The sequence below is a fragment of the Choristoneura fumiferana genome, chromosome 15, assembly GCF_025370935.1.
Source record: "Choristoneura fumiferana chromosome 15, NRCan_CFum_1, whole genome shotgun sequence".
Taxonomy (NCBI): Eukaryota; Metazoa; Arthropoda; class Insecta; order Lepidoptera; family Tortricidae; genus Choristoneura; species Choristoneura fumiferana.
Genome location: NC_133486.1, coordinates 6,044,752 through 6,067,867, shown reverse-complemented (window position 1 = coordinate 6,067,867; position 23,116 = coordinate 6,044,752). Strand labels below are relative to the sequence as shown.

General features: G+C 37.9%; 1 protein-coding gene across 5 annotated transcripts in view; it reads left to right on the top strand.

The window, feature by feature from the left end:
* LOC141435756 (stromal interaction molecule homolog) overlaps nt 1-21,611 on the top strand; it is a 60,426-nt gene extending 38,815 nt beyond the window's left edge. For 4 of the 5 annotated variants that reach the window (XM_074098550.1, XM_074098549.1, XM_074098548.1 and 1 more), the window contains 6 exons: nt 3,080-3,203; nt 4,622-4,684; nt 15,438-15,528; nt 16,484-16,672; nt 17,570-17,772; nt 18,686-21,611. In XM_074098550.1, the coding sequence (XP_073954651.1) occupies nt 3,080-3,203; nt 4,622-4,684; nt 15,438-15,528; nt 16,484-16,672; nt 17,570-17,772; nt 18,686-18,837 (822 nt within the window). In that variant the 3' untranslated portion in view covers nt 18,838-21,611. Of the gene's footprint in view, nt 1-3,079; nt 3,204-4,621; nt 4,685-15,437; nt 15,529-16,483; nt 16,677-17,569; nt 17,773-18,685 lie in introns of those variants that run through there. The other variant, XM_074098551.1, reaches the window with a different exon arrangement.
* Nucleotides 21,612-23,116: the final 1,505 nt, after the last annotated feature.

Here is a 23,116-nt window from a genome sequence, read left to right as displayed (position 1 = left end):
TGTTGGTTAGGTTATATAGGTATGTATATACATACAAAAATTAAAACACCTAACACACTCACGTGACATGGTAATTCCAGCATCAAATGTTAAAACTGCCACTTCTATTTCGATCTCGTTGCTTATTCTGTTTTGGCCTTGATATGAAATGTTTTTTTAATCGTTTCCTCAACGGCCGGACAAAAAAAGATGTCATCTACGTACAGTGGTATAATTGGTTGCATACAAATATGTCCATAGGGTTATTTACCAGTTTGTTATTTCTATTTTTTTTTAAGTATATGCTCCAGTTATTGCTACGTACGGCCCATATTCATCATCATCATCCCAGCCTATATACGTCCCACTGCTGGGCATAGGCCTCCTCTCAGAACAAGAGGGCCATACTGCCCATAACGGCCCATATTATATCACAGTTTATTTAACTGACATTGTTTGTTACTTAATGTCAAGCTGGGTATTCTAATTTTACCGTTTTTCGTTATACTAAAAATATGATTCGCTTTTGAATTAACTTTTCATAAGTAACACACGCAAACATCACGCCTGTATTCCCAAATGGGGTAGGCAGAGCACACGAAACGTTACCGCTTCGGAGCCACTTTTAGCAATTTATATGTAACCAATATAAAAATATGATTAACTAGCTTTTGACTGTGACTTCATCTGCCTAGAATTCGATTATCGCAATTCCACGGGATCTACACAATTTCCCGGTACAACAGGCGGCAACACTGTAGATTTAAGAGTAGCGTATGTTGTATTTTCCGCTGAATACTAACTTTATCTTTGCGTTTTTTACCGACCTGTAAAAAAGAGGAGATTCTCAATTCGGTTGGATTTTTTTTAGTTGCTTGCAAGAGTATACTTTCCGTTTGGTCCTATTTAAATCTATTTTTTTTTAAATAGCCTATATAGTGTCCCACTGCTAGGCAAAGGCCTCCCCTTTCTCCTTCCACTCGTCTCTGGCTTCGGCAAAATGTTGCCAGTCCGGCTGGAATCGCTCCTAATCGTCCCGCCACCTTCTTTTAGGCCTACCTCTGCTCCGGTGCCCGTCGCTTGGAACCCAATCAGTGGTGATTTTGGACCAACGATCCGGATGCATCCGGCAGACATGTCCTGCCCAGTCCCACTTGAGTTTGGCGGTTTTTGTCCCCACATCAACAATTCGGGTTTTTGAGCGCAGTTCAGTGTTCCTTATTCTATCGGCTCTTCGAACACCTAGGATACTGCGCTCCATAGCCCGCTGGCAAACCTTGAGTTTGGACTTCTGGGCCTCAGTCAAAGACCAGGTCTGAGCACCGTAGGTTAGGATGGGCAGGATGCACATGTCAAAGAGCTTGCGTTTTAAGGCTGGTGGAAGTTTACCCTTCATTAGTGCTTTCATGGACCAGTAGCTCCTCCAGGCATTTTCGATACGTTTGTCGACTTCTTTGCCTTGTCTGTTTTCGAAGGAGACTATCTGGCCCAAATAAGTATACTCTTAGACATATTGATTTCGTTTTTCGTTCTCCCATCTGGCGAAATCCAAGTCCAGCGCCGTTGCTGTTTTTTGAGGTAGATGGAATTACTGATGCTTCTGCATTGACCAAAGGCAAATTGAATAAGACTGGTACCTCGCTCGTTCCGGTTGCCCATCCCATACGGCCCCAGTATTTGGTTGTTATCCAATTCACCTCTAGTCCCGATTTTGGCGTTAAAATCTCCAAGTACCATATTCCAAGTTCCTCGGTTTTCCTCGCATGCTTTATTTAGGAGCTCGTAAAATTCCTCCACCTCGTCGTCGCTGTGTGAAGAAGTTGGCGCATATGCTTAAATCTATTATACAACATTTAAATCTACCTATACAAAACAAAGTCATGCATGCTGTTAGTTACACCACTTTTAACTCAAGAACGGCTATTAGAGCAATTTTTATGATTTTTGTGTTTTTGGATTTGTCTTCGTCAGGAATAGGATAATAAGTAACGAAAATTTACGAAAAAATAAACAAAAATACAAATACAAATACAAATATTTTTACTGCCAGAACATAGTCAATACTTTTGTTTTGCCGTTATCAAAAAACATTTGCATAAATCAAAATATTTTATTATTTCCACATTTGCCAGAAATCGACTTCCCATTAAAAAACTGTATTTCTTAATCAAGATAAAATATTTTAATTTACTGAGGAAAATCTTTACTTTGGCATTTACTACGCTTTGATATATTAATTTACAAAGAGAGTACTGTTTTCATATTCATAATTTATTTATTGTCCTGGTATTACACCCGGGTTTTTAAGCTGTGGGCCGCTTGACGCTAGACGTCACTCAATGCACTAACATTCGAGACTGAATTCGTAATCGTTTTCCAGTGACTCTTGTTCTGTTATTTTTTTTTACTGTCGACATTGTTGTTACGTTTTACGTTGTTTTTCGTTCATTTTTGTATGAAAGGATGGACTCCGGGCCGAGTACTTCTCGCTCAAAAGACGACTTGTAAGTTGTCTCCCGTAAAAACGGCTCTTTTATCGAAAAGAGAAAAAAACATGGCAACAACAGATCTTTATATAATATTTCTAGCGGACCCATACCTTGAAATCCCCTGAAATGTCACTTTGACAATGGCGAACCTTTGTTTACATTTTTTCCGAGGGATTAAAAATCCGGGTTTATACCTAACGCTCCACTGCTGGACATAGGCCTCCCCCTATAAGCGCCATCGCGCCCTGTCCTCCGCTCGACGCATCCAGCTTCTACCAGCAGCCTTTCGCAGATCGTCAGTCCACCTTGCCGGGGGGCGTCCTACACTACATTTGCCGAGACGTGGTCTCCACTCGAGAGTTCGTTTATTACACCGGTTGTCGGTTCTTTTCTTCGGCTGATGTGGCCAGCCCACTGCCACTTCTACTAGCATATACTCTGAGCTATGTCGATGACCTTAGTTTTCAACCGACTTAAAAAAGTAGGAGGTTCTCAATTCGACTGTATGGTTTTTTTTTTTGTACAAAAAACATGGAGTCGATTTTTTGTTAAAATTATTAACTTCGTTCATTGTTTAAAGATCAATAAAACAATCTTTTTTTGTTTTGCAGGAAAGAATGCACAGATGGAAACAGATCGAGCGCCTCTGCGGCTTCAACATCATAAACAACAACGGTTTGCAGTTCCTAGAGAGCACGCTGTACAGAAATGCCAACGGGCGGCCCGGAACAAGGGGTAACTAGACGTTTATTGTATTATCAACAGCTGCCAGCGATCTTGTGAAGAATGCGTTTCATCACCATCATCACATCAGCCGTAGAACGTCCACTGTTAGACTTATCTAACAGTTAACGCTCTACTGCTGATGTGATGATGATGAGTACTTTTGAGATCACTGGAGTACCAAAGTTGACAGCCCTGGTCCATTTGGCCCTCGCTGACCTTATCAAATGGCGTCTTCCTGACTGACTATAGTAGTACACTTTATCTATCTTCTCTCTGAACGTAGCAGAAAAACTCGTGGCCTCCTAGAAATGCGTTTACCGCTGTCTAATCTAATTTTCCTACTCAGCTCAGCGCAGCTTTTCTAATATTTCCATAAAAGTACAAGTGAGAAGAAGACACTCTGAAAACGAGAGTTCGATATATTTGCACTGATTTTTTGCTGTAATTAAATCTTCGCACAAGCCGCGCGGCCACGGTGGATGCAGGCCGCTTCCAACAGAACCGACTGGAGGTTTATGGGGCAGGCATTGACGGGCAATGGGTCGATTGCAGGGTTGGCAGTTGGTAGTTTGCGCCGCAGCAGCGCGCCACCAGCACTAGCGCTGGCTAACCTGCTGCCTACTCAATGCACGCCATAGGGGGAAGCCTATATCCAAGGTTTTTTTTTTGTAAAATGTATATGCAGTTGGCACGGGCGGCATTATGCTGATTTGGGACCATTTCGTGACCGTGATGCGTAATTTTTTAGTTTTCTTCTATGTATTTTGTGTAATCATGTCACGAATAAATATTTTCTTTCTTTCTTTCTTTTCTTTCAACTGTGGACGTCCTATGGCTGATATGATGACGATGATGATGATGCATAAATCGGGTTGCCATACGTCCCGTACGAGGCTTTCATCGTAATTGATCATCCCGTCCCGTATTACTACATGTCCCATATTTGTCCCATATTCCGACAAAATGCGGAGAATATCTATTTCTACTTTTATAATAAAGAAAGCTTCGGAAGAGGAAATTTTATAGTCAAAATACCACAAACGAAAAAAATTTAGTCCCAGCTGCTGAGTTGACCACAGCAAAAAGTTTAATGCCATCAATCACCAATCCTTTAATTCGTTGGATTGTACTACCAAATTAAATGCATTGATGTATCCAGACTCATAATTTGCTACTAAGCAAACTACTGCCAGAACTAAGGCTATATCGGCGTTGTAGTTTATGTTACGAGTTTTGGAAATCGAAAGAGAAATCGTCCCGTATTAGTTCCTAGAAGTAATGGCAACCCTATGCATAAAGCATATGTGCGAAATTGAAAGCTTATTTTTATTTCCTTGTGCTTTATCATAATTTTATGAGAAAGTAGAGTGCAGTTTTTTTCCACTTCTCGCATAACAACGGCAAATCATACTTGTTTTTCCTTGCAGTTCGCATGAGCAGTTCCCAGGATGACCTCAGTTTGGGCGACGACGCGTCGATCTGCGGCTCAGGTAAGGTCGAGGACGTTGACGCACGTTCGCTCTTCCACGACCACGCTGACTAGACTAGAGTATCTGCGACACGTTGGAAATATCTGTGCACTTCGCTCTATGAAATGCAGTTCTCTCTGCCATAAGGGTATTACAGGGGGTTACAGGGGTAAGTCGCCGTGCCCTAAAAACTCTAATTACTAACAGCCTTATTCATAAAAAATCCTTAATTGAGGTTTGATCGGTCTGTTACTTAGCAGACTGATTAAGCTTGTTAGACGGTTGTCAAGAAGTATGATTCATAAACGCTTGCTAGCAGTCTGCTAGTTGTTGAGCCGCTGATAGACTGATTAGACTCGTTATGTTGGCCACCTTGACAAATCAAAGACAAAAAATGGCCTAATCGATAATTAAAAAAAAAAAAGTTGACAGCAGTGACAGCAAATTAGCAGGAAAAAAAATAAAAAGCGAGAAGTTTGTTTTCCCGCCATTTCCGATCCGCATGTTTATGTTGTGCAAAAAGCCATAATTGTGTTAATCATCCTATTTTTTTTTCATACTTATTGTTAATTTATTGCTGCTAATTTAGAGGATTTTTTAAATACAAATTCCTGAAAATATTTTTTCCTGGTTTTTTTTTAATCTTTGCGTAACTTCACCCTTCACTAAAATATCTTCGGTATGGTTTTTTGCTCTTGTCAAAGTCAGCTGTTCAAACTTGTGGCGGCCATTTTGTGACTTAGCAGGGAGATAAAGGAGGGTCTACGGTCCGCTAACTTTAGCAGAGCCTTGATCGACTGATTAGCGCTAACAGACGTTTATGAATCATGTTTTTTAGCATCGGGCCTTCAAGGAGCCTTCAAGGAGGCTCTAACTTTTTATGAATAAGGCTGTTAGTCTCTAGATTAACAGAAAATACTGGACACGAATTTTAATTTATTAAATCAGGCGTTACTTTGCGGAGGTCCATATCAATGAACTAAAAGAATTTCTTTGCTCATCCGTGACCTTATGATAGCTAAGTTTATACAAGATATGGGTGTTCATGTAGTTCCTCCACCTCCACACTGTAAGAACCCACAAATCACACAATCTATCACCACCACAATACTACAGTGACGCGTTTCGAACTAAAATCTGGTAGCATCGTGTACGGTTGTGTTGCTCTGAAGATGAGCTCTGGTTGAGTTCGAAACGCGTCAGTGTAGTGTGGTGGTGGTGATAGATGGGTTTGTGTGATTTGTGTGTGTTCTTACAGTGTGGAGGTGGAGGAACTGCATGAACACGCATATTTTGCATAAACTTACCTACCATAAGGTCGCGGGTGAGCAAAGAAATTCTTTTAGTTCAATGTTTATTTTATTTTTTTCATGAAATACGCGAATTTATGACATCTATTTGAAGGATTTTGGTTTTAGTTCGGTTTTAATTTTTTTATCCTAATTATAACTTACAGGAATTACCTATAGCTAACCATAGTTGCCATGGCGTTAAAAACTACGTTTATCTTTACCCGTCACAATTATTTAAATAAACGCAGTGTCATCTGTCACCTGTCAGTGTTAAGATTAGGCGATGTATTTACGATGAAGGTCAAACGAAGGTCAAAAGTTATTTTGCAAATATACACATGAGCATTTAGTATTTTTTTACTAAAATATTACAAAATGATTTAATAAACCTATTCCTCGAAATGGTTTTGGAATTAGGCCACATTCATCTTTGTTTTTTTTTTTGACTGACAAAAGAAAAGATACGTGTTCAATATTTTCGGACAATCTTAACTGACAGACTAAATAGAATGTTTTTTTTTTTATTACTGACCCTATTGTCTATAAGACGTTCATTTAGTCTGGTGCACATTTATTTCCGATAGTTTAGGGCCTGGACACATGTCGCCGGTACGGTGCCGTCTACGGTGTCACGGCGCGGCGCCGTCAAACGGCGTCGTGCCGAAACACGGTGCCGCGTACGGTGCCGTACACGGCGCCGCGAACGGCGTCGTACCACGGCGCGGTGCCGTGTACGACGCCGTGCACGGTGCATCGCTTGGTAGTTTAATTTTATTTCTTACCTTATAGTTAGTCCAAGCATTTCCAAAGGCTCAACAGGTTTTCTGAATACGTATTGCTTTTGTATACGACTCGCTATCTTGGATAACAGTTCTTCAAAAGTTGATATGGTCATTCTAAAATACTCGTAAAATTTGTCATCCCCACATATTTTCAGTCCTTCATATTTTCTCTTAAAATGACCTCCATCATGGTTCATTAAAGACATGTATGGATTCACCCAATATCTTCGTTTCTGTTTTTTCTTCATTCGTCGTCTTAGCAGTAGGAGCAGGAGAATACGTTTTTCTTGGTCCATGTCAAGGCAAAAACTGTATACTTGTATATATTTAAAACGACAATTGTTTTGTATATTTGAACCGATGGTTGTACTTGCGTGTTATGCGTTCAGCAGCAAAACGAAAACTAGTTAAACTACCAAGCGATGCACCGTGAACGGCGTCGTACCACGGCACCGCGCCGTGGTACGACGCCGTTCGCGGCGCCGTGTACGGCACCGTAGGCGGCACCGTGTTTCGGCACGACGCCGTTTGACGGCGCCGCGCCGTGACACCGTAGACGGCACCGTACCGGCGACATGTGTCCAGGCCCTTACTTTTGTAAGCTCGATTCTTGGCATTTGTTGCAACTCCCTTGCGCTAAATTGACTTGCTAGGTCTTGAAATGTAGAAGCGGGACTCTATATTTTTATGATTGGTTTTTGGAGTATTTTTGTATTTTTTATTTCAACTCCAAATTTGTTACTTTTACGGGGTATCCCGTGAAACCATATCGAAAATACAAACGGAGGCATGAATGCACAGAAAAACCAGAAAAAGAGACCAGCGCTGGGAATCGAACCCAGGTCCTCAGCAATCCGTGCGTCTATATTTTTAGCATACCTACGGATAGCAGGATCGCTCAGCAGATTCCTTTTACTTTTATGCTCTGCAGGCATGGCGTCTGAGTAAAAATTTGTGCAAATTCTGTCTTAAAAAGTCAAAAATTACTCCTGGCAAGACAAATCGCGATTGTGGGCTGCAACAATGAGGGTTTCCTGATGGGCGAAATATCGCTAGATGGCGTTAGTATCGGGAGATCCGTTTGACGTTGCATTCTTGCTTGCGATTGGCTCGTTTAGTTATTTAACCAATCACCAAAGGGCGGATGATGGATGCAATGTGGTGACGAAAAGAATGGGAGAAAAAAGATGGGTGAGACTAATTAAACTTCGATTAATATTTTTGTATAAAAATGTATAGATATTTGAGTGATGGTGATAATGTTCCTAGTTAGTGTGGATGTGCCTTTACAGAGGGATGTTGTTGGTGTTGTGCTACCCTACTTTTGATAATTATAACAAAAATGAAGATTTTGAACATGAAACTACCGTGAGACTCACTCATATTAAATGATATTGAAACAGATAACTCACGTCTTAAACCGAGTTTAGCTCGACATGTCGCGCGAGCAGAGCGGTGGCGCGTAGTGTGCGTGTTGCGGCAGCCGCCGAGTCGCGTGCTCCTGAGAAGAAGGGCTACGAAATAGCCCGAAACATGTCGAGCTAAACTCGGTTTAAGACGTGAGTTATCCGTTACAATATCATTTAAAAATAGTAGTTGGATAGTCGCGCGAGCAGGGCGGTGGCGCGCAGTGCGCGTGTTGCAGCAGCCGCCGAGTCGCGTTGCTCACAGATGAAGGGTTACGGATTAGCCCGAAACATGTCCAGCTAAACTCTATTTCAGACGTGAGCTATCCGTTTTTGTTATCATTTAAAATCCAAACATCTTCACAAAATTTCACATTTATAATATTAGTAGGATTCGAAATTGGTTTGTAGTTTATAAGTTAATGAGCCAAAATGAAGCAAGACTGTGGCGTCAAACGGATCTCACGCAACTTACGCCATCTAGAGATATGTCAGAAAACCGTCATTTAAGTTTATGAAAAACAACTTATTGATTGTATTAATGAATGAATTATTTAATATTCGGAAATGTAAGCAGTTTTTGTGATGATTTTGATTTTTTATTTGTGTTACCATACCTACTTTTATTTAGACTATTAATATATATAAAAAACTTAAAAGACAACGCTCCATGAATTGAAAGTATGTTCGTATAGATAATTAGATTTTCCATACTTGAAATTAATTTTTATCTTCGTTTTGTGTATATACTAACATAGAATTGATTTTATTTTATCTTTCGTAGCATGTTGGCTACTTTAACTGAATCACTTAAAAGTGCAGCTAAAAATAAGTACTTAAATGATTTAATCTTAATTTTGAGCTTTTCTAAAATACCTTCAATGTACAGTAAAATATTAAATTGTGCCTGAACTGGTAAAATATTACAGCTTACATTTCTTTCAAAAATTGTTGATTTGTTTTTTCTTTTAATAGATAATAATTTATGAAAAACGGCAAAGCAATAAGTTATGCATTACTTAAATTTAATAATGTACTGCTAGTATATCACATAACTGATAACTTGTTGATGTGATACGAAACTATCAAACTTTTATAATTTAGTGAAGAAAGTATCTACTTATAATCTTAAACTCTCCATTTGTTAGGTGCATGCCTAGTTTGTCTTTAATTTATTGGAATGTTTATACGTCATTCATTATTACTGTTAGAACTTGATTGAATTATGAATGGAACTGACAGTTATATACACATACGTCATAATGAAAGATCTTTCAATCCTTTTCTAATAGCTATTTATTAATATAGCTCTGGCTAGTTTAATTTGTCGCAACTGTTGTACAGTCTGGTTAGGGGCCTACGCTCGCTGACGCGGTTTGCACGCCTTTGAAACATTATTATGAACAGCGCTAACTGCACGCGTCACGTTCTACAGATTTTACCTGCACCCGCGCCCGCAGACGTGCGCCCGCGACAGCTAGCGTAAGCCCTAACACCCTGTACCCATGGAACATGTCTATAAAGTGTTAATATGTCTTACTCTTCAAGCGTTTTCACTTTATGGTAATCTGTATAACTGAATAAATATGTAGATTAGTTGTGGCAGATGCAACAAGTCGCGCTAACATGGACGACATTTACTGTCAATTTCGTTCGTTTTATTTTTTGTTTGCAGTAGGCATATTTAATTCAAGTACTTAGAAGTATTAGCCACCAATTCTCTTTAGACAAGCTATTAGACGTAAAGGAATGTTTAACAATATTAAGGCTATGTGATGATAACTATATTAACTATAAACTTAAAAAAAAATACTATTCAGTAAGATAGCTTTATCTTAGCAGTAGTAAGTGCTCAAAGCGTGTTATTTAAGACATTTTAACGTCTCGTACTTAAGTTTTTCTATACAATAAAATGAAGAGTTACTGAGTTGTATAAAATAAGAGTATTTCGGGTTTAAGACAATTAATAGTAGATTATTGTCGTGGCCTGGAAGTAGGCAATTGCTGGCTGAGTATGAGTATTAAACGGACGAGCTTGCGAGTCCGTTTAACTAATACGAAGCCAGCAATTGCTATTCCAGCCGAGACTAATATAAAGCTTTTCTCAAAAATGGTGAATAATTCTGAAATAGAATAAACTTTTTCTCAAAATATATTGTAAAATTTAATTTTATTCCAATATTTTTCTTATGCTTTCCCGCCTTTTTTCATTAAAAAATAAACTGCAGGTGTATTTTTCCACCGAAAACACCACAAGCTATTTCAGACCCAATAGAAAAAGCCCGGAGTTCCAACAAAATATCTGATACCGGCCATTAGACTTGGCTGTATGTATACGACTTGTGCCAATATTGCCATGGCCTTTTTAACTTTAAAAAAAATGTGACTGATTGCAGGCGCGCTAATTCATTATTGTCGAGCTAGCGCGCCTGCAATCGTTTTAACTTTTTAATTTTTCGCTGACCATAAACTATGCACTTCACCTTCTGATATGTAAAGAATAATGTCAACTTTTACGGTCATTTTTGAGAAAATAAATTTAATATGCTCAGGGGGGCATTTTATGTAGCTTCCATTGTGCAATTCGATGCATTTTAATAAATAATATTTAACAGACATTTAATCATAAGTAATAAATAATATTTTGAATTTGCAATAAAAAGTGATAGAGTAAATATACTAAAATATTCTGCATCGTATTGTAAAATGAGCAAATGTTAACTTACAATTGTGTAAAGTAAGCCCCAATTGTTTAACTTCTACCCTACACGGGCATAGCCGGTAGGGTCATGTTTTATTTTTTATACCATTTTTCAGTAAATTAAGACAAGGCTAAACTTTTCCAGTTCCTAGATCTGATATACTGTTTTTTTATTTATTAAACCTGACATTTGAATCTTTTTAGTGAAATATTAATTTTAACTTATTTTCAATTACTATTTTACGGTGTTTAGATTTTATATGATTAATAAACATATTTTTGAAAATTTTGATGTTATATCACAATCGATAGGAAGCTTTCAGGCCGTTGATCTTTTGTACTGTAGATACGTACCTAAAAGCATGTATGAAATGGGTAATTGGCGAAGAAATGCTGGATTAATCCTGTACAGTCATATTTTATTAAGAAACAGCACACGCAGTATTTTTAAGGTGTCATACTCATGATATTGACCGACAATATGCGTATGACACTATACTAGTGATGTAACGAATATTCGCATTCGCGAATATTCGCATTCGCATAATTTCTGTTTATTAAATAATAGTAGGTTAATAAAATCAAAATACATTAATTTCTTATGTTTATTATACAAAAAAATAACAATCTTGTAATGACATTATCAGTATTCACTTAGTCATCTGGTATTAAGTATTTATTTATTTACTTCGCGACGAGTTCGTATAAACTCGGTAATTCTCGGAACAAAATACAAACGGAACGCACTTCGTTCGAACGAGACTGCCATAGACAGTTTGGCGCCAGAACGAAAAACTGAATATTCGCATTCGCATTCGCGAATGTCGGTAGCAGATATTCGCATTCGCGAATGTTCAAAAAATGACATTCGTTACATCACTACACTATACCCAGATCTCAATAAAAACTGTACGCACATATACCTAAATCCAACTGAAATTAGTGGATACGTGAGTGGATATGTATACTTAATATAAGCCAGTTTCTAGACCCGACAAAGATTTCGTCAAGTAACACTACTATACATTCTAAATATTTAGGTAGGTACTCTAAAATCACGCAAAAATTTACGCATCGACACTTTTCCTTTAACTTTTAAAGCAGTCAATACACAAACGCGGTAGTGGCGTGGATGCCATATCTGTGTTCTTTCTTTGTGTGTATTGACACGTTCACTGCTCGCAACGCATGTATAGATGAATTCTTGGTACTTTCACATAGTGCTGCTGTCACAGTTTTGAAGTCAATTGATCGCTTAACGGCGTCTGGCACCTGTAAAAGTCTCGAGGCAAACGCTGACAGCGAATGTGTCAACCCTTGAAAAGCACACTATACACACTATGAAGAACACAGACATAACTACAGATGTAATAATGGTTTTCCATTTTATTTTACAGGAAATGTACGTATTTATTGTTCTCTCTCAAATTAGCTTCAGTACCTATCGTACATGTGGGAATCAGTTCGTGAATGAAACGGAGCAGTAGTTTATAGTTGCCTTTATTTTCCAGCGAATTTGAAAAAAATGATACAAATCGTATAAAATTACGTTAGAAAGGAAAACACAATAAACACACACGTCTGTTTACGTTCTTCGTACGTCGTCAACTGCCATAACACCTCATTTGTTCTTCACTCAAACTCAGTATTCATTCTTCTTTCAAATTCAAACGCACATCATCTCATCACGCTTCAATACACGCATACCACACTCCACATACATTGACACTAAATAATAGAATTCCATATTAATTGATATGAAAATGTCACTCGGTTAATACAATAATTGATTGACACTTCGAACGCTGGCGTATTCCAATTGAGATTCCCGATGGAAAAACATTATGCATTGTACTCTAAACCACGTCTCTATATCTCTGCTGTCTTATTGACTAGGTGTGAAGTTAGAAAACATACATTGGTTTAACCTGAGCTACAAAAATGTGGCTTATTCCAATTTTTTCCACTATTTTCTGGCTTCGCACTTCATGTGACTGTCATAGCGTAATAAATAATCACTAGTGAGTGAGATCGGACGTCTAGAGAAGTACGCGGTGCGGAGCGTGGTAGGGGGATCATTATTCGAACGTTTCAACCGCCTCAATTTTCGTGGTCAATTTTTTTATGAATGGGCTGTCGAATCGGATGACATTTTCGATTATTTTTTAGACGTCCTGTACTTCTATTAGATAACCTTGAAACTGTAACCATCTTCTACCATGTCAACAAAAATGTGCCCAAGTAAATCAAATAAAATAAACGCTCTAATAATGACCCAAGGCCACGTCCCCATTACATCAATTTTCAGCCTCCAGTCCGTTCGAGCTTCAGTGCGCGCCGGGACTTAACCGATTGTTTTATTACGCTATGTCATTTTGTCACGAAAGCATTGTAAATAGTTTTTCTTATAGAAATGACTGTACAAATTCTTGGTGTGGGTTTTTCTTTCCTTGTGCATGTTTTATACCACCTGCTCGCAGGCCGAAGTGATTTAAAATAGCTTTGAAGCTTACTGCACTGTTGTTTTTTATGTAAGGTTACAAACAGGTAAAGAAATAGATATTAGGACAACAATTTATTGACAGATTTCAGGGCTTCAAGTTTACTACATTTATTAGTACAAGATCTCGTCACAAAACTTAAGAATTAGAGTGTGTGAGTGAGATGAAAAAATAGGCTATTCCAGGATTACTCAATGTGGGATACGCGAACCCCTAGGGGTTCGCTATTCGACGGTAGAGGGTTCGCGACAAGGTTTACGTGACTCCAAAAACCACCAGGCTGCAAGACTAGCAAGATGATTTAGATGGGTTTTTGGAGTCTTTTTGTATTTTTTATTTTTAGTTTCTCCAACAGTCTATTTTATTACTTTCTTTTTGGGGGTAGGGGTTCGCTATCGTCTAGACACTTTAACAGGGGTACGTGGAGCCATAAGTTTGAGAAACCCTGGGCTATTCTTTATAGAGCAGCTAGTCTTCTTGTTTAAATTTTATTTTTAACATCTATAAAACAGCGAGCTTTTTATACCAAATTAAAAACAAAAATACTAATTCTTGTTAGAATGTTATATTTTAAAATTTCAGTTTGAAAGGCATTACATTTAAGCTTCATTCATCAATTTGCACGACACTGTATAAAATAAAGGTGACCGTTTCTTTTAAGAGTAGTTTTAGTAGAATGCACGTTTGAAAGCTTTTGACGATTGTGATTTTGTTTTATTTGAATACCCCCACTTTCGGCTGCGAGTTTTTTTAGTCAAGTTCGAGAGGCAAATACGGCATGACTCACGATCAGAGGAAGAGGCGCAGTTATCCTTTTTTTTACATAAATTTGGTACTGCGCAACACTTGCAATTGACATTTGACGTGTATTGGTAAGCCATGATGAGCAATAAGCAAGGACATCGTTAAATATAATAGGGAAATATGTAGTTCTGACACTGTTGGCAATATAAAGTGGATCGATTTAATTTGTTGCTTAAATTCAGACTGTTCATAAATTTACTCCGTCCCTTTTACTCTTGTGAACGACGTTGAGTCTATACCTACTGAGCGGTATACAGTCCGCATCCAACGGCAGCGGGCGACCTTAGCAAATTATAATAATTTATAATAATAATTCTCGTGTTACCGTATTTCTAACCAAACTCCTCCGAAACGGCTTGACCGATTTTATAGAAATTTTTTTGTGCACATTTGGTAGGTCTGAGAATAAGACGTAAACTATTTTTTAATACTTCTACGTGGACGGAGTCGCGGGCAACAGCTAGTAACAAATAAAATAAAAATAGTGTTAATACGGATAAATCAGACAAATGTATGAGGCTGTTAGCGGAGAAGTGCCTATTCTTACAGTAATCAGTATATATTTGCATATAAATAGGGTATCTGATACTGACACCATTAACGATCAATTGCAAGACGCAGCTTTAATAAAAGAGCGTTAAAACTCCGCGACTGGCGGTCTATGGGGGAGGCCTATGTCCAACAGATGATGAAATGTTAACACGGAAAACCGTTAATTTTCAATTAAAGTCAATTGAGTTCGCTAACAAGTGACGACACAGTTTTATATTGCCATCCTAAATCTATGGAGAAACGTTTTGACAGCTCAGAAAGGATATCAGTTCATAGATGTTGGCAAATCGCCTATTTTAATCAGACATAGACATAAATGACAATAATTATCGGATGGATATTAACATTTCTTTGTCATTTACCAGTGTCTGAGTCCTTGATCATGAGTCATGCCGTTATAGAGAAGGTAAGCTATTTGGAATTTGCTAGCTTCGCCTATTACAGCTTATTTGCTTTATATACCTACGTTTGCATGTAAACTGTCTTGCGAAATATATTTCATACATGCTTTTGAGTATATCTGTTAGTTAAGGTGACATTTTTGTACTTCGATGTAAAAATGTGAGCGTCAAGCGTAAAAGAAGTTTTATGTAAAATTATGTTTTTATATTTAAAGATTAGAATGTCCTGTCTCTTAGACATTTCCCTGGCGTTTTCCAATTTTTATTATAGCTTGTGTATCGACGTGATGAATTTTTGAATTCATGTTTGTAATCAATGAATGTTGACGTTACAGTAACGGACAATTTTGGTTGGCGCGAAGATTCTTCAGGAAGCGAAGCTGATGCTCCACACTACCCTTTGGACTTGCGATTGGCTGAAGCCAGGTATAGGTTGTTTCACGAGATCTGGCACGAATGAATTGAACGAGTGAATGATATTCATTTATGAATTTTAGATTTTTCAATAAATATAGGCAGTGCCACCAGAGTTAAGGTCACGCACACAAGAACGTGTCATGTAATGACAGCAGGATTTTGACATTCACTCAGTCATTTCATTCATTCTCCTTTTATATTTTTTATCAGTTCTTATTGAAGCAGTGTGTGTAAGCATTTGCCAATACTCGCCTCGCTTGACAAGCGGGTTGGTGAGTGCAGTATAGGATGTAAAATAGCCAAGAAAACGCTGCTGCCCATCTTCTGGTATTATCCCTGAGCTGGTTTCTACTGCGCCCACGGGAAGAGAAGGGGGGATAGCATTCTTACGCCGGCGCCCCGCGGCCCAAAGCCGGTTCACGGTAAGCCGGTTAACGGTGAATGCAAGCCGTTTCCAACCGAAGCAACTAGACGTCTATAAGAGAAGCCTATGTCCAACAGTGGACGTTCTACAGCTGAAATGATGATGATGATGAAAAATTATTTTTCACTTGTCATGCTCTTAAAAGTTCGTGTTTATGCTGGATCTAGGCGACATAAAATGACTTAATAAAATATTCGTCTATGACCAAGGTAATCAGGTGTCAACAGCCACAAACAAAGAAGTTTTTTTTTTTTTAATTTATAAAAAATTAAAAAATAAATCAAATCAATCAAAATAACCCAATAAAACTAAAAAAAATATAATTATATTAGTAAAGCATGAAAAATAAAATGTACATAGTAAGCGAAAAATTGTTTCCACCGTTGCAAACTCGAGCATTAAACCCATTTTCCCCTCGGCGTGTCTATCCACCCTCGACATACCGGCTCGGGTGGCTATATGAACGTCTTGGGTAAAATGGCTCGTTTTATGCTCTTGTTGTATTATTTTTAACACAAAACTTCTTTCAATCCATACCAGGTTACAGCTGGAAGAGCGCTTAGCACAAGAGGCTCGCGAGCGTCGCATGGACGACAAGCGGTCGACCGACGACTTGCGCATTAAGCCGTCGCTCAGCGACGAGCTGCGCGTCAGATCGTCGCTCAACGATCTGCGCAAGAGTCCTGACGCGAGACGCGACCCCGTGCACTTTGTGCTCGGCGGTGACAAGTAAGTAGTATTAAAACTGTAGTGTGGTAAGACTTAATATTGGCGTCAAGTACATAGCGTATTTTTTTATATATTTTAGAATATATCGTACTTCTGTTTACCGTGGCTTCGCGCTTGTAAATCATTAGATGGTGAACTGAAACTCTGAGATTTTACAAAATGAGGTTGTATTTTATACAACAGTGTCAAACTTTGTGGCTCCATAGATGAGATTTCGATATTTTATTTTGATCTCGTGGGAATATCGGGATAAGAAGTAGCATATTTCTAGCTATATACATACCAAATTTCATCCAAATCCGTCCAGCCGTTTTAGCGTGAAGGAGAGTAACAAACATACACACACCATACTCATAAACTTTGGCATTTATAATATTAGTACGATTAATGGAATATTGTATACAATTTTTATTGCTTATGCTTATGGACAATAAAAATCCTAATTAAACGGCTCAGTTAGGGCTTAAGCTGACCAAAAAACGCTTTATGTCCACGCAATAAGAGCGAAAAAGACGTATTTCCGTCTTTAAACGTCATTTCGCGTCGGCCGAGCCGATCAACGTCTTTTTAAGAATAAGAAACATTTATTTCATAACTAACATAATCAATAAGAAGTAACAAATATTCCAAGAAGTATTTATAAATAAATACGTTTGTTATGAAAAAGGAATCCACAAAGCATACGTCAGGCCACGGAAGGTGACTCGACGCTGATACTATGTGGATCCTAGTTTCGCTCTTATTGCGTGGACATAGAGTTTTTTGATCGGCTAAAGCCGATTCAGCGTCGATAGGTTTGGGGAAACCCTCACACATAGTCCAGTTCAATAGAAATCATAAATACAAAAAAACTTAAAACTTATAATAAAAACCGTTCTAATTGAATGTTTTCTGCAGCGTTAATTGGACCGGCGAGGATCTCCCGCGCGCGCAGTCTTACTCCGCGTCGCAGCCGCAGCTGCGCGGGGCGCGCGTGCCGCTGCCGCCGCCGCGCCGCGCGCCGCCGCCGCCCGCCGTCGCGCGCTCGCGCAGCACCGACATCGCGCTGGAGCCCGAGCTGCGGCGCCATCCGCTCGCCAAACAGAAACCCGTGCCCGAGAGTGAGTACTGATATACTCGTATATGTGTTTGTATGGACAATGTATATAAGTGTTAACGCTGTGTTGCAGTATTCTCTGGTAGCAATAGAGTCAATGCTTACGACGGCGTTTTCACATATATGTTATCTGATGCCTCAGTTTTCCGTGTGAACAAGGTCACATATTAAAGTTGTTATTTCTATTAAAGTTCACTTTCAGTTGTTAAATATAGTTTTTTTTTTAACTCTTCACGGACCCATCTGTTGTCTATCCTACGCTATCCACTAGTATGAATGAGAAACTAGTAGCGAAGCTAGTCAAGAGAAATGCCGACTAATGATTCAGAATAACCTACTTAATTGCGAGACGATTAAAAATATCGAGTATTTATTCAAGACTAGTTTTAAATTAAAGTAGTGCCTGATTCAATAAATTATGTGACTGGTAGAGATTCCTTAAAGGGACAAGTCCAGCTTTGTACGTGTATCTTAAAGTTTGTCAATTCTATTTTGTTTATTTCGTAGTTAACATCTTATGTCATTCCCGAGGTCTCAAACTTTCCCCATATCAAATTGCATTTAAATCGGTTTAGCGGTTTAAGCGTAAAAAGGTAACAGACAGATACTATCGCATTAATCATATTCTATGGAAGAATATGATTGAATAACCTCCTACCGCCCAGCGTCCTTTATAGGACAGAATAGGACTTATTGTAATTTGACATCGAACTCTCTCATAAGCGAAATAAAGTTTCATGTTCATAATAATAATAACAATATCGTCGACGGATCCTTTATAGGACTTATTGTAAGTTAACATCGAACTGTCTCATATTTAAAGTGAAAAAATGTTTCATGTTCATATAACAAAAATTTGACTTGAGCCACAGGATTGCAGGAGGATAACCGCGATTAAAACTTTGATTTGTTCCCAGATTCAACAAGCGCCGAGGCGCCCAGCCCCTCAAGCAACACGCCCGAAGAAGAATCCACCGACTCATCCCTGATGGAAGACGACGGCGTCCCCAAGCCGCGTAAACGTCGCCTCCACCTGCCGTTCGGAAAGAAGACGAAGACGCCCGCGTGACAACCGCCCCTCCGCTGCCCTTACTGCTGCCAGCGTCACAGACACGCGCACGACTGTTACAGAGGATGAAAGTCAATCCGCCTTGAAAGTTACAGGGGGTGTCTTTGTATTTAAATGGCCGTAAAATTGCTTTGAGGAATGTTAAGGGTAAGGCCAGATGAGCGTAATTTTTCGAGTTGTGTGTAGCGTAGTTTTGTTTTATTATACATCTGAGCAAAAATTCAAGCAAAAAAAATCTGAACACACTTTTATTCCGTTAACAACAGAGTTATTTTTGATCAAATACTTGCTTAGAAGTACAAGAACTCGATTGTATATTCATTTTGAGTCGCCGTGTATAAAAACTTTTGTATAAAACCGAATGAAGCAGAAATTACTCGCAACTCGAAAAATTATACTCGTCTGGTTTCACCTTAAAATAAAATGCACGGTACTTAGTAGCAGAGTTCCAAAAGTTGATCATTTGACCGTCTCTGCTTACGGTCGAACTCGAAACATCTTCAGCTGCCACAAACGCACATGTGTGTTCAAATAGCTGCAACACGCCGGCGGCAGCCAGTCGTTTTGTATGGTAAAGTTGTGGTCCAACTTTTTGAACCATGATTAGTTGAAGTATGCCCCTTTTTTATGACCGCTATGACAACGCTCCGTGTATACTCAACATTTTAGGTCCTTAATAGAACCCGATTAACGTGGTTTTTTTTTATTAATATCTGTCTCATGGTAGTTTTAAACTGTCAATATGTTGCCAGTGGTACATTTATAATATTCTACAGACAGACAGAAGATATTAAAAAACAACTAGATCCGAGAATCGCACCCGGTTCCTTTATCCTACACGTTATTATTTTTCGATTCGCGAACTCCAGCTTTTTATTTCTCAAGTAAAAATATCGTAAATATCGGGAAGTGAATTTCCGGCGTAGTAACTTACCAGTTAGTTTTTCAGTCGCCTTCTTCAAAATCCATACAGAACGTTACTCATAATAAGTTCTAAACCTGTCCATCTGTCGAAAAGACGGATAAAGACAAATGAATGTTAAACAAACACAATTTAAAAATGTTTATGAATAGAGGGATATAGTATTGTGAAGGGTGTATTAACTTCTCGCAATATAAAAACAATAAGATCGGTCCTACTTTGGCACACAGGAAGTTGTCTCAAAACGCTGGGCAAGTTTCAGCTTTACTTATCGTTAATGTTGATAGAGGATTTTAGATAAAAAAAAGCCAAAAAAACACGTTTCTCGTTTTGGAGACCAGTTTGAATTTTTTAAATTAGTTTTATTATTATCAGTTATAGCGACCTGGCCATAATAAAAATTATGCTCTGTGAAAAATTCAAATGTAACTAGTACGAATCAAAAGATAGCCCTGTGAAAGATAGACGGATGAATGGATGGACGAACAGAACAGAGTAACCTGAAAAAAAAACCTTACAATATTTGGTTTGACTACTTAATAAATTGGATAAAGAGATAATTAGTCTGTGTTTGTCAATATTATCTAGTTAAATTATAAAGAGATAAAATATTATCATGGTCATTATTTTATGCGTTCAATTTTCATTTCTTCTTAAATATAAAATAAAATCATTTACAGATTTTATTGTTAGGATATACGAACTAGTGAAATTATTTATTAAATATTGAGCAGTGAATAGTTCAAATTATAGTATACACAGATATAGCACGTTGGAGTGTTTTGTAACTGTTGTCGACACTTGTTTTGATGGTTTTAAGGTACAATTTTTTAATGGAAATAGTTCTCGAACCCTGACGTATGTACTTTTTTTTTTTTTCAAGTATTACAACTGATGACGTATGTTTGTATACATATTTATATACACATAGATATATTTTTATTTTCTAAATATTGCCATGAACTGTTTTATGCCAAGCGGGTAAAAAAAAATAGAAGAAATATCGCTATGAATATGTAAATCTTTATTGCTTATTTGCGGTTTTAAATATAAATACTTAAAAGGGCAATTTTTTAACTATAAAAAGAGTGTGTTTATTTATAAATGGGGTTAATTAAAATATTTCACCACCATGTTTTTATACATTTTCAAATGCTTGTTTGGAATGTTTTGTGTTTTTATTTCGTCGTTTATTCATAAATTATTAACAAATCTCTAATTCACGTGTTTTGTATATTTATATGTATTCTTCACTGTTTATTTATTCAATTCTTTATGCTAGATTTTGGCTTAATGGTTGACTAATTTGTGCTGCTTCCATTTTGTAATCATTTTTATTCCATAACAGTCCATATTCGGTAGAAAATGTACCGTAGAACGATATGTTATGTTCTATCTTTGGTATGTAATGTATGACTTATATTTGATCTGTATTATTATTTCACACCAAAGGCACGAGCAAACGTGATTCAGTGACTCGCTATATCAAGTGTCACACCTCGTTGAGTAAAAAATATAGTGAGCGAATAAGCGAGAAAATTATACACGTGCCAGCAGTATTGATAATTGGGTATTTGACCATCAATGAGTTTCAGCAGCGAAATATCACTAGATGGCGTTAGTATCGTAAGGTCCGTTAGTCTTGCTTGCGATTGGCTCATTTGGTTGTTCGACCAATAACAAACGTGACACAAGTGTCAGCTGTCAAACGGACCTCACAATACCAGCGCCAAGTAACCTTTCACACATAACACGAGTAACCCTCATGGACGTACGTTTTATGTGCTGTCAGAAGCGTATAGTTTGTATCTAATTAATTTTAACCTCCTGAGGCCTGACGTAAAATTTCCGTTTTCACAATTTTAACCGAACATCAAGCAAGTAAAGTTAAATTTTTTATGCCCTCAAGTGAGGAAGTTAAGTCAAAAGTTTTTGTTTCTTGGATATTGTATGTTACTACCCAATTAATTTGAGATTACTTACATCTGACCGGTGGTTAGAAGGACGGCCTAAGCTTTTTGCAGATTACTGTGGCATTGTTGTGCCACAAAACAGATAGGTTACAGAAATCAATCAACATACAAAGTGCGCTCGAGCAACGCACTTCTCACGAACACGATATCTCGGGCCGGTTGGGACCAGTGCGAGCGCGAGTGCCAACCGCTTGAGACACGCGTCTGTGAACTTTTTTGTGCAATAATGGAGAATACGAATTTATTACACTTTAAAATATAATAATCGTGCATTTCGCCAATGTCGAAATCGTCGCAAGATATTTTCTGTGACAGATTTGTAATATAACAATGACAAACATTAAAATGTTTTAGTTAATATTTCCATTCTTCCCGTTTCATTCTCAACAATAAATCCAACAACTAGATACAAGTACAATATTTTTTGTGCATAAGCCATAGTTGACAACCCTAGAGCGACCGCCGACCGTAGTATGAAAAGTGAAGTACATACATGAGATTGACTTCTGTACCTGTCGGTTTTGTGGTTGTGCTAAATAAAATGAAGATATAATCTGTTTCTGATTAGGGTATAAGACAATAAGTTAGCAAATACCGACATATTGTGTGAACTTAAACTACAACTATACCATCGCCATTAATAAAGGACCCAAGGTACACAAAAATATGCTAACACTACTGTGTTGTCATAGGCGTTAGTACGTGCTTAAATATTTTGTGCACCTTTAGGGCCTACGCTAGCTGACGCAGTTTGTAACTGAGCGGATGGACGCCTATTGAAAAATAGTATGAGCAGTGCTAACTGCACGCGTCGCGTGCTACCACGCCACTTAATGTAGGCCCTTCTTCGTTATTATCTAATATGGCGACTAAACAATGTAAACCTGTTGCAAAATGATGCCAGTAAATAACGAATGTTCTATGTAACTTTATAGTTTCACTTGTAGATACTTTGAAATGTGAATAAGTGTCAATTTTCTATACATAAGTAGAAATTAAAGCTGTACAGTTAATTAACAATTAAACCATATCGCATCATTCCCTCGTTTGCGTAGTATGATAGCGAAGCCCCTAGCTATGTAGTGTAGGAAGTATTTAAGAATATTCGGTGCTAAAACGACATCAGACTGAAGACCGCATGGCTCAAATTTTTATATTAATACGCTGTTTTTATACACCAAGTTGTTATGTATGGTCCCGTCTCTAGGTAGTTTGGTGGTTTCAATATGGATAGTGCCTACTTTTTTTTAATGCCTCGCGCTCTTCAGTTCTTTCGGAATGCAGGATGTAACGATGCTCTAGATATAGTACAATTTTTAAAATAAATACAACAGTTTTGCATACATGGTGATGTAAATTGTCACTTTTGTATTTAAATACAGTG